The sequence below is a fragment of the Macaca fascicularis genome, chromosome 6 (assembly GCF_037993035.2).
Source record: "Macaca fascicularis isolate 582-1 chromosome 6, T2T-MFA8v1.1".
In the NCBI taxonomy this organism is placed as follows: domain Eukaryota; kingdom Metazoa; phylum Chordata; class Mammalia; order Primates; family Cercopithecidae; genus Macaca; species Macaca fascicularis.
In genome coordinates, this window is record NC_088380.1 from 35,133,091 (window position 1) to 35,145,807 (window position 12,717).

The 12,717-nt window shown below is 42.3% G+C and overlaps 1 protein-coding gene across 11 annotated transcripts in view; it reads left to right on the forward strand.

Moving 5' to 3' along the window:
• Positions 1–333: 333 nt before the first annotated feature.
• TTC23L (tetratricopeptide repeat domain 23 like) overlaps positions 334–12,717 on the forward strand; it is a 59,363-nt gene continuing 46,979 nt past the window's right edge. For 5 of the 11 annotated variants that reach the window (XR_001491284.4, XM_045393597.3, XM_045393595.3 and 2 more), the window contains exons 1-4: positions 334–536; positions 1,919–1,993; positions 6,690–6,876; positions 11,414–11,537. Coding sequence is in view for 7 of the 11 variants with exons in the window: in XM_045393597.3 (XP_045249532.2) it covers positions 1,926–1,993; positions 6,690–6,876; positions 11,414–11,537 (379 nt within the window). In the remaining 4 variants the exon portion in view is untranslated. Of the gene's footprint in view, positions 583–659; positions 802–1,918; positions 1,994–6,689; positions 6,877–11,413; positions 11,538–12,717 lie in introns of those variants that run through there. The other 6 variants (XR_010587338.2, XM_073993281.1, XM_073993280.1 and 3 more) reach the window with 3 other exon arrangements.

Consider the following 12,717-nt stretch of genomic DNA (forward strand, 5'->3'; position numbering starts at 1 on the left):
ATCGTCGCCGAATCCAGCCCGCACACGTCGCAGCTTTAAATAGGTAGGGTCGTGGGGCCTAGTGCTCCCTTCCATCTTTGGACGGAATGTATCTTCTCTTCCTATGCCTTCACCTCCGAGTGGTAAGGTCTCGTGAGATACAATATGCAGAGGCCAGTTTTGGGGCTAGCCGGACGCCGTGAGCGTCTAGCCTGCGGGGACGGGAAAGCGGAGGGTGCCGTAAGAGCTGCTGTAGGCTCTAGCCGACAGGGTCTCTCCGAACCGGAAGCGCCCCGCGTCGCTATGGCTACAGGCGCTCGTAGCAGGCCCGTAGCGTTCCGTCCCCATGGCAACGGTATTGTCTCCTTGGCCGGAACCTGGGTTGCGGAAGATAAAGGGGACCTCGCAGGCTGTGTAACTTCTGCGAGGCACCGCTTTGGCGCCCGGACCGAGATCGGCCAGGATCAGGAGGCCGACGCAGCGGGAAGAAGCCGCGCAGTCGGGCTGAGGGAGCGGGGAGGCTGGTTCCGGGGCGTGGATTCCCCGCCTTGGGCAAGGTATGCTGTGCGCACTCGCGCGTTCTCTTAGAGCTTCCGCAGCAGGGTCAGTGCTAAGCAGAGCCCGACCTGTGGCGTCAGGGCTTAACGGAGTGACCGCGGAACCACAGCAGGAAAAGAGGAGCGATTCGTACCTGAGTGGGGGACCAGAGTTTAGTGTTCAGGGCCATGCGGAACATCATAGGAAAAGAGTCCGGAAGTTTGAGAGATCAGAACGCCTTGCTGTGGGCATAGTGTTTAAAGTGGAGGTTAAAAAGAGAAATTAGTGAGTCTCCCTTTCTGATTTTCGGTTAGTGGATGCTCTGGAGCCTGGGTCAGAAAGCCACTCAGGGGTCGGCGGGAATGAGTGATTTCTGGAGGGTGAAATGAGAGGCTACTTGGTGGATGTTAACGTTCAGTAAATAACTGCGTTCGATTTGGATTTGGTTTAAGCGCCTGGCATAGCCTTCCTTGAGAGTTGAATTTCACAAATACTGTATTTAGAAATCACATTTTTCGTCATGTGCTTCCGAGGTTTCCCCCATCATCTAACAGCAACAGCTAAAACAGACACATGAATTTCATTTTATTGTTTTATTTTATTTTGAGATGGAGTCTCGCTTTGTCGCCCAGGCTGGAGTGCAGTGGCGGGATCTCGGCTTGCTGCGATCTCCCCCTCCCGGGTTCAAGCGATTCTCCTGCCTCAGCCTCCCGGCTGTGATGTCAAAATTCTGTGATACTTACAAACTCAGCCTCCTGGGTAGCTGGAACTACAGGCGTGCACCACCACAGCGGGCTAAATTTTGTATTTTTAGTAGAGACAGGGTTTCACCATGTTGGCCAGGCTGGTCTGAAACTCCTGAACTCAGGTGATCCACCTGCTTCGGCCTTCCACAGTGCTGGGATTACAGGCGTGAGCCTCTGTACCCGCTTTGTGACCCCTTTACTAGAATCTGCTATTAATTAGTGAAATGACCCCAGCGAAAAAAAGCAGAATTAACCAACACACTGTGCTTCGTTTACCACTGAGAACTGGTTGCTTTGCTTAAATCCATCATGCCGTCAGACCTGCAAAAACAATATCTGAGTTGAGTAGGTGACCATAGTTTTGATGACCCAGGAGCTGTAAATGTGCTTGCTTTGAGACATAAAGGCCAGGGATTTTGGAGAAGTAGGGTGGAGTTGAAATTAGGGGAAATAAATTTAACTGACATTTAATTTGGCAAATTAAAGACCGTCTGTCTTCCAGCGGTCTCCATATCTGAGTATGCGTAGTCTGTGGATTTAGGATGGGTTATATATTTGAGCAGTTTTAGTTTAATGTTAATAGCATCCCAGAGGGGGAAAACAGAACAGACACCCAGCCTTTTCTCCCAAAGCTGACCTTACCTGATTCTTGGTAGGAAGAAGATGCAAGCCAGCCCCATCCGTATCCCAACTGTTAGCAATGACATCGACTGGGATTTCTGCTTCCGTATGTAAGTATCACAGAATTTTGACATCACAGGTACTCACTGGGCTGAAACACTGGGACCTCCTGCTTAAGGCAAACCTGGGTGAGGAGCTTTGCATGAACATTATATAAAAGAGAAGGGTTCAGGGCCAGCCTGGCCAACATGGTAAAACCCCGTCTCTACTAAAAATACAGAAATTAGCTGTGCAGTAGTGGCGCGCGACTGTAATCCCAGCTACTCAGGAGGCTGAGGCAGGAGAATAGCTTGAACCTGGAGGCAGAGGTTGCCGCGAGCTGAGATTGCACCACTACACTCCAGTCTGGGCAACAGAGACTGTCTCAAAAAAAAAAAAAAAAAAAAGAAGGTTGTCTTTCTGTGATGTGCTTTAATAATGATTCTGCTATATTATCTGTTTGTATTTACAGCCTATGCATGATAGAAGATTGCTTTTTCCTGACTTAAGGAGATTTTAGAAGTTTTTAAAATAAAAATAGATTAGTTATAACAAGATTGGCAAAGTTGTAGAGAGTTAGCTATAACAAAGTTAATGAGAAAATTAAGTTTTATGAAACAGTAAATAAAACTTTCATATTGTCTAATGCTTATTGAGCACATACTTGTACCAGGCTCTGTTCTAAGTACCTTAAACATCTTAGCTGATTTAATCCCCCCAAACCCTGTGAAGGAGGTACTGTTATTGGTACATTTTATAGATGAGTATGAATCAAAGAGATGTTAGGGAGTTTGCCCAAAGTTGCACAGCTAGTAAGTGGTATTTAATCTGGGCATTCTGACTCTAGAATCCATTCTTGTTTTGTTTTGTTTTGCTTTTAGAGACAGTCTTGCTCTGTCACCCAGGCTGGAGTGCAGTGGTGCAATTACAGCTCACTGCAGCCTTGGCCTCTTGGGCTAAAGAGATCCTCCCACCTCAGCCTCCCGAGCAGCTGGGACTACAGGCACACACCACCATAACTGGCTAATTTTTACATTTTTGTAGAGATGGGTTCTCATTATGTTGCCTAGGCTGGTCTCGAACTCCTGGGCTCAAGTGATCCTCCTGCCTCAGCCTCTCAAAGTGCTGGGATTACAGGCATGAGCCACTGTGCCCAGCTAGAGTCCATTCTTTAACCATTCTCTATACCAGGGTTTCTCAATCTCTGCACTATTGACATTGGGGTTGGATAACTGTTTGTTGTGGAGGGTTGTCTTATATACTATAGGATTTTTAGCCACATCCCTGGCCACTATCCACTAGATGCCGGTAGCACTAGCTCCAGTTGTGACAAGCAAAACTGTCTCCAGACGCTGCCAGATTTCCCTTCGGGGCAAAGTCATCCTTAGCTGGGAACCATCGCTCTATACCAGTGCCATCAAATAGAAATATAACTCAAGCCACATACGTAATTTAAAATTTTCTGCTACCCATATTAAAAGGTGAAATGAAACATATGAATTTAATTTCAATACTATATTTTCTTTATTTCAATATATACAAAATATGCAAAAATTATCAATGAAATATTTTATCTTTTTATACTCTTTAAAATACAGCACATATTTTACATTTACAGCATATCTCAATTCAGACTAGCAATATTTCATGTGCTTGATGGCCACATGTGGCTAGTAGTTGCCATATAGGATAGCATTTTGTTCTTTTTTTTTTGAGACAGAGTTGTGGAGCACGAGATTCTGTCGCTGTTTGGGGGTCCCTATGTAACCTGCCATGATCCCTGGTGGACTGAACAAAGGAGGGCTGAACGCAGGAATAAAAGACAAGAGACAAAAGAGTATATTTGGAAGAAGAGGTCAGGGGGCACCTTGCCTCTAGTGGACAAGGGCCCTGAGCTGTACACAGCCCTCCATATTTATTAGGCAAAAGAGATGGTGAGAAGGGGGGTGGAAGAGGGGTCAGCTGCTCAGTCCAGAGTAGGCTTGCAAGACTGCATTCCTCGAACAACAGGCTCTAGATGTCACAGTAGATAACCTCAGCGCCAGGGAGCGATTGCCTCCAGCAAACCTTCTGTCGGCAGGAGCACTGGTGAGTTTGCTCACATCCTGCATTCATGATAAACAGTTTGCTGTTTGATCATATCGTCTCCAGTGGAATGCTGAGTTGATCACGTCCCACGGGCCTTTGGCTCCCTGCACAGAGTCTTGCTTTGTCACCCAGGCTGGAGTGCAGTGGCATGATCTTGACTCACTGCACCGTTCGCCCCCTAGGTTCAAGCTATTCTCGTGCCTCAGCCTCCTAAGTAGCTGGGATTACGGGCTCATTGTGGAATTTTTTAGGAGACACAGGGTTCCACCATGTTGGCCAGGCTGGTCTCGAACTCCTGACCGCAAGTGATCCACGCACCTCGACCTTCCAAAGTGCTGGGATTACAGGTGTGAGCCACTGTGCCCCATCTGGATTGCATAAGTTTAAATTCATAAAATATCTTGATGTTAAGGGTTATGTGACTATAAAAATTGAAGTTCATAAAAATGTTCACAGTAAAATATCTGGGAAATAATCAGATAATTTATATTGAACATTACTAATCAGAATTCCTATTTAAGATGGTAACATATGGAATAAGTTATAAGCCTGGCAAGGCAGACCTTCCATTCAATCTCCTCTTCTTTTTCTTCTGACCATCCTTTGAGATGTCTGACTGGTCAGGATTCTCTAGCCATCTTTCTCACCTTTTATAACACGACGTTCAAAGCTAATTCAGGGATTTACATTCTCAAATCATTTGTCAAGACCTCAATGTTTATCATTCCTTTGAAGTCCCTAAGGTTGAAGTTTGCTACCTTCGGTCTTACCTTAATGTTATTCAAGGCTTAACTTAAAATACTTTGGGCTTATAATTTTTAATACCCATAATTAGCAATCTGTTTGGTGACTCCAATAGATTTAACTTCTGCTCTAGGTCTGTGAAATATGCAGCTTAAGCAAAATTTTCTATTGAGGTATGATCTCTTTTTTATTTTTTAACTGCTCCGTGCAGAGCAGGGCTAGCTTATAGGCAGCATGCCCAGAGTCAGCCGACTTATGATCTCTTGCCACAGATTTCTTCTCTCCTCAATAGTTTTCAAACATTCTAAAAACTGCACATTCTTTTCTCATTCATTTTTTCATCATTTAACAGGCCATTATTTGTTTTTACTGTGAGCCAGATATCAGGTTTTCAGAAACAAATGAGGCTCAGCCCCTGCCCTGGTGGAGTTTACTTTGCCAGGAGGCAAAGAATGCTCAGAAACAAGCCAAAGAAACAACAATAAAAAAAAATCAAACAACAATAAAAAAACCCCACAGTGTACTAGCGGTTTGGGGGAAATTTTTGAAAGCCCTTTGGAGGCTGCCTTTATTGCTACTCCAGTGAAAGACTTCCAGGAGTGATGACGTCTGAGTTGCATCTTGAAGGTGGAGTATGGAATTCACCAGGCAGAGAAAAGGAAGTTTATCACCTGTCTTCTGATCAGGTCACATCGCCAACCTTCCTTGGCTGTCCCATCAAGTTAGCTTGTCTACTGAAAGCATGCTCAGCTGTGGGCAGAAGGCAAGCCTGCCTGCACTTGGGCCTGAAGAAATGTTGCTTTCCTATCTACACAACCTGGTTTGCCCATGTGCCTCTTGATAAGTTAATTAGAATAGGACTCTAGAAGAATATTAGCATGTCATTTTTCAAACCTGGTGTAAAAGATTACACGTGGCAGTTACTTTCTTTTTGTGCTTTTCTGAATGTTCATTTATTTAAACATTGAACCTTCACTCTTTAAGCTTTTTGTGCTTTTCTGAATTTTTCTTTTATTTACACATTGAACATTCACAATTTAAGCAATCACTGGAAAAGAAAGGTAAATTTTATTTTCAAAACTACTCAGTGGCTGAACTTTTGAGTTATTGTGAGTACAAAGATGAGTCCTTTGGGAGACTTATTTATACTTAAAATTTCTGTTGTTGCTCCTAAGATCTCAAAATTCTGTTTCTTCTCCAGCACTTTACTGATTTTTCTGGCAATGTTAGGATATAGTTCTTTTTAACGCAACTAAGGATATTTCTCCTCTGGCCCTGCACTTGATGTAGTATAGGGTTCCTTCACTCTCTCTGGTGGGACCCATGTCCTCTTTTCTTGGCCATCACATGTTGAAGCTTTTAAGATATGAGAAAGAAGACATGCAAAGTCTAGCCTCAAAATGTTGGTTCCCTTTCCCTTATTTCATTATATCCATTTTCTTTTCCTTGTTTGGATCAGATTTTTAGAACACAGATGTTCCTGGGGATCTTCCAGTTCAACACCCTCATTTCTAGAAGCAGTCCTGTCCTGGAGCTAATGATATACTAATAGCTAACATGAAAGGAACACTTAGAAAAGGCCACACAGTGTGCTAACTGATTTATGAGTATTATCTCATTTAATCCCATAACCTCATCAAGTAGGCATTCATATTCTCATTTTACAGAGAACTAAATTAATAACTTGGTTAGGGTCATGTGATTAGTAAGCAGTAGAGCTGCACCTCTATAACTAGGCTTCATTTGAACCACCACATTGCTGTCTTAATGCTAAGCTTTGAGGGTGATGTGAGTTTACTGCCTAGCTTTATTCCTTCAAGTTTATGTTTGAAAGCATGTCCCTATCCCCCAGCTGGGAGAGCTATGCCTTCAATTTTACCTTGTTTGAGATGGCAAAGGTGGTTAAATCCTGAATCCCTTCTCTCATACCTACAGGTCACAGCAAACCGAGATCCCAGCTCACCAGCAAACAGATAAGTTGTATCACACCAGTGGATGTGGAGAGAGTGAAGAGGAAACTAAAGCTAAAGAAGAGGAGAAGGCCGTAGACTGTATGTCTCATCCCAAAGAGAAATTAGCCCAATCCCAGAAGAAAGTAGCTCAGCTGATTAAGGAAAAAATGGTAAAACAAAAAACTCACAAAAATTTTGCTTCCATTTAAAAATATGTTCATGATTACAGAAGCTATACCTTAGATGCAGATTGAAGCGTATGAAATAGAGGAAGGTGTCATCTTTCTTTGTAAGTAGGAGAAAACAAAGCAGAGCATACTTAGGTAGCCAGCTCACCTTCTGGTTCCAGTAGTGCTGGGATTTGAGTTAGATCTGCATGGTTCATTGTTTGTTCCTCCTTGGGGCATTTCTGCTCCTACCTTTAAACTAAAAATTAGGGCAGGTGCAGTGGCTTATGCCTGTAATTCCCACACTGTGGGAAACTGAGGCAGGAGGATCTCTTGAGGCCCGCGTCAGTAACATAGTGAGACCCTGTCTCTATAAAAAAATTAAAAAGCAGCCAGGCATGGTGGAGGGAGCTTGCTACTTGGGAAGCTGAGACAGGAGGATAGCTTGTACCCAGGAAATTGAGGCCACAGTGAGCACATGATTGTGCCACTACACTCCAGCCTGGGTGACAGAATGAGACCTTGTCTCTAAAAAAATAAAATAAAAATTTGAAAAACCTAAAAATTTTCATTTGGTTATTTTTGTTGCTGTTACCTTTAACTTAAAATTAAAAAAAAAAAAAAAAAAAAAAAAATAGCCAGGCCTGGTGGCTCACACCTGGAATCCCAGCACTTTGGGAGGCCAAGGCAGGCGGATCACCTGAGGTCAGGAGTTCAAGACCAGCCTGGCCAACATGGTGAAACCCCGTCTCTACTAAAAATACAAAAATTAGCCGGGCATGGCGGGGCATGCCTATAATCCCAGCTACTTGGGAGGCTGAAGCAGGAGAATTGCTAGAACCCAGGAGGCAGAGGTTGCAGTGAGCTGAGATCATGCCATTGAACTCCAGCCCAGGCCAACAAGAGCGAGACTCTGTCTCAAAGAGAAAAAAAAAAGTGTATATATGTATATATACACACACATATATATGCATATATACATATATATACAAATACATACGTACATATGTATGTATATACGTGTGTGTGTGTGTGTGTGTATGTGTATATATATATCCATCCTGGAAGGTTTCAGGATGCTGTCTCTTGGGTAACAAAAAGGCTGGGATAGTAACGCAGGAGGTTGAGAACAGGCAGTCAGGCAGGTCTAAGATCTAGCCTGGAAAGGATATGGGTAAGATGCCCTTGGTTACAGTGGAATCATAAATAAACTAAAGGGCCAGAAACAGGAGGTCGAAGTGGAGGTCAAAGATTCCAAGTATGCATTTCTAAGAGCAAGTCCAAGACTTGAGTCAAAGATCTCAGAGCAGGTGTGTAAGCATGAGTAATCAAAATCCAAGAAACTGAGACAGCAAGACATCGACTCTCATTATTAGAACACAGGCACCCACCTGCTTCCAGAACATGATTTATCAACAGAAGAGTTTGTACCTTGACTTCCTGGATCCTCCTAGCCAAGGGGAAAAAAGTAATCTAGATAGGTTTATTTTTCTATCATTTGCCTCTGAAGTATCTCTCTAGATGGATGTTTGTAAATTTATCTCTGTAAATGACCCGAGGACCTTGCAAAGGACAATCAACCTGGCCTGGACCCATTAGTGATTCACAAATTGAGGCTAGAAGGATCATTTCTAAAAACGGACAAGTACCATCTGCCATGGAGTGTAAGTGGGGGTTTTCAAGGCTTGAAAACCCCTTGGCCAGATTGGATAATGACAAAGATTTAGACCTTACGAGAGAAATCTAACTCAAATCCCAAACTCATCAAATTGTATACAGTGAACAGGTGCAGTTATTTGCATGTCAATTATAGCTCAATAAAGCTGGTTTTTTTTTTGGTTGTTTTTTGTTTTTTTTTTTAAATCAAACCCAACCCAGTACTCCTAGCCCTGAAGGGCAGGGGATGCCACATCAGCAGCAGTAGTGCTGGGATGACATCTGGAGCCCATATTGTCCCAGTTTCTCCGAGTCAAGGAGTTCGAGGATGAATATACAATGTCCAGAGCCAAAGCTTTGGTCTTCCATTCTAGTGATTTTTTCATGGCATGATGCTTCTTCCTCGAAAGAGAACTTAGTATTTGCTGTGGTCAGCCCATGGTGAACTCTAAAAAATGCTGACTAAATGGATGTTTTGGAAGCATCAGGGGAAGTTTCTTTCTACCATTGCTTGCTTCTGTATATTTGAGCAGGGTTCAGGTAAAACATGAAGTTGGGTAGAAGACAGGAATCAGGAAGGAGTGCATTCCTTGGAATCACGTATGGTACTGCTGTATCTTATCTAACATTACTCTTTAAATGGGTTACTTCAGTTACCTGTACATTATTCTTCAAACGGGTTGCATTTAGATCGCAGTTAACAACACTGAATCATTTTGACACTATTTTTTTTTCCTTACAGTAACTCCATGAGGTAGATGATACAGGTTTCCAAATCTCAGAAAAGGAAGCTGAGATCAAAGTGACTTGCCCCAAAGCAACACAATCAGTAAACAAACATTAGAACCAGGGCTGAAACTTTAGCTTTTTGGTCCCTTGAAGTGCTATTTTCACTTTACCAGGAAAAAAATGCCTGACCATATCGACTGGTCCAGCCATATTGGCTGTGTTTGTAAAGTCACTGAAATATACGACGTGAAGATGCAGTTCGGTGATTTCTTAGAGAGCTGTACCTGTCACTTCTATAGGGGTAGAGGATTATTTCCCCCAACCCATCTTTAACCTTGCTAATAAATGATTCATTCAGCAAATACGGAACGTGTTACACCTGTGTGTACTGAGCAGATAACAGTGAACATGAGGAATACACTTCTGTCCTCAAGGGACTTATCTTCTATTCAGGGAGATAATAGACAAACAAAAACAATAGCTAATACAATATTAGATAGAAATAAGTGCTATGAAGAAAAAGTAAAATAGGTAATGGATATTGAGTGATGACGTGGCATCTGTTTTAGATAAGGTGGCCAAAACAGGCCTGTTGATAAGAAAAGTGAAAATGGAATGAGAAAGTGAATGACATGGAAGAGTGTCCCGAGCAGAGGGAGCGGCATGTGCACAGCCCTGCATTGGAAGTTAGTTGGTGATGTTCAGGAACCTCTGGTCAGTATAGTTCTAGCAGATGGAGTAGGAGGAGAGAGTGGTAGAAAATGAAGTCCAGAGGTGATTGGGATTGGGTCAACCTTGGAAGCCATGGTAAGGACTTTGAATTCTGTTAAGAAGAAAAAGCGGGAAGCTGTTGGAGGATTTTGAATAGGAAAGTCACGATCTAATTTACATCTTAAGTTATAAACACATAAAATATGTTTAAAAATCCATAAGTTTCTAATAATAATAACAAGCTATTTGGTCACAATTAGAGGTTGCGAGTGAACAAATTCATTTTTCTGAAAGCTAGTAAAGAAAGGGCAAGGATAAACCATGTGTCCTGCCTTTCCAATATGAACTGTACTATTGGGTAACCAAAGAGTAGAGGAGGAGAAATTCTCTTTATAGAATTATTCCAACTAATGTATGAAGAAGGAATGATAGAAATATATATTTGCGTTTTATAATCTTTTGTTAATTTTCCATGTAGTTTTCCTAATATCTGAGAAAAAGAAAAAAAGAAAAAACAACCAGATAGTAGATGTATTCTGCTGGAAGAACATACCACTAACCATGAAGTCATTTTGTAAAAAAAAGAATTCAAAGCTGAAATTAACCAAACTTCTAAACCCAACTACTATTATAAAGGCAGAACAGAGAATGGAGGGACATGATGAGATGCCATGAGGATGCAGTCATCAAAATTTATGTCTATGGGAAATACTAGACCAAATGACTCAGCTTTTTCAAATAATTTGTAAGAAAAAGAATTAGAGATGGAAAGGTAACCTACAGATGGAAAGAGACTGATCTCACAATGTGGACAGTCAAACAAACTATTTTAAAAATTAGATTTCTGTGATATTTGATTTTAAGGAATTATTGTTAATATTTTGATGAGATAATGATTTTGTGGTTATGTTTCTAAGTCCGTATCTTTTAGAGGTACTTACGAAATGTTTATAGAGGCAACAATGGAATGTCTGATTTGCTTCAATTTAAGGTGAGGATGGGTGGATGAGAGGTCTAGATAGGAAACAAGAGTGGCCAGGAATAGATCACTGATCATGCTACATATTCATTCTTCATGCTATTTTGTATACTAATAAAGTTTTTCATGATAAAAGGTTAAAAGAAGTCACTCTGGCTATTACGTAGAAAGTAGACTGTGGGGGCCAGAGAGGAAGCAATTGGAAGGGGCTGTTGTAGCCAGCCAAGTAAAAGATGAGGGTGGCCTGGACTAGGTACTCATGGCAGAAATGAGAAGAAGAGCTTGGTTTTAGGATTTAGGGGGAATGTGGATCCAACCAGACCTGATGGATTGGACACAAGATGAGAAAGAAAGAGGAGAGAAAAAAGATGACAAGTGAATTCAGTCCTGTGTTCCAGTGATAAGTCCATGGGCTAGAGACTTCTCCTCCTTTCCAAAAAGTATAATCACTTCTGTACCCTACAGAATACTCAAGCAAACAAGGAGCTGATTCGATGTGCCATCCTTTCTCGGATTATTTTTGGGGACCATCACTGGAAATGTGCACAAGCTCTGACCAACCTAGCTTATGGCTACTTGACACTGAGAGGTACTTGGTTTCCCCAGCTGGGTTTGGGTGGCCAGCCTCTGAAGGCTAAACTGAGCCCTCACAACCTCAGTGAGGATAGACGTGACTAGGAGGGCCCCTTCTTTTCCCTAGCTCACACATTATCAGGAAGGAAAGTCCATGGATGAGGGAGACAGTGTGGCAAGGATCTTAGTAATAAAGATAATAATGATGATGACAGTTATTGAGTATTTAGCATGTGCCAACCTAGTCTCATTAATCCTCACAATATTCCATGGAGGGAGGTACTATTCTTATCCTCAGCTTATGGATGAGGACCCTGGGGCACAGCGGGCAAAGGACAGTATCAGGGATTCCAGCCAGAGGACAATAGGGGAAGGACAGGCAGGGATGTACACTCAGCATCAGGCAGGCAGACCCAATAATGGGACTTGAATTCAAAGGTAGAAGTCAAGTTCCTGGAAGGTTTGGCTTAGCGAAAGGTAGGGCCCTCATCCTAGAGAAATGGTACTTCTGGAAGGTACTCTAGTATAAGAGAGTAAGACAGGAATCTATTTGCTAAAACTGAACCCAAGTGAAAGTTCCACGAGAGTAGAAAGTTTGTAGTAGAGGCTGAATAAATATTGGGTGATACACTGAGGCGAGAGCACATTTCTGGAACCAGGGACATAGCCAGCTCAAGACTCTCTGTTCCTTGCCCAGCCATGTCAGAATACATTTCTACCATGGAACTCATTGTACTGTGCTCATATATGCTTTAAATGCTTCTGCCTCTGACACAGAAGCTCTCTCAGGGCAGGAACTGGTCTCATTGGATCTAGAACAGTCCCTTGTACACAATATGGATGGCATATTACTGCTTAAGAAGTGAGCCGCTGGCCTAAGGATTGTTCAAGTACCTCTGGGACCTTAGTCTGAAGTGGGACCTAACTTGTAATACAAATTAAATGCTTTATGGGCTTAAGTGATTTGAAGGCTACAGGAAAAGGGAAGCAATATACTTAGGCCATAATGAGGCTAGATATCAGAAAGCAAAGCTTCTGAAAAAATTAAAATTCAGTTCACTTCTCAGTTATTGATCTCAGAATATATTCTCCTTCTTAGGGCTCTATAGGCGCTTTTACAACCATTTGTTTTTAATGCAACTTTAGATTCATTTATTGATGTGGCAAGATCGCGAGTAGCTGAGATCACAGCATTA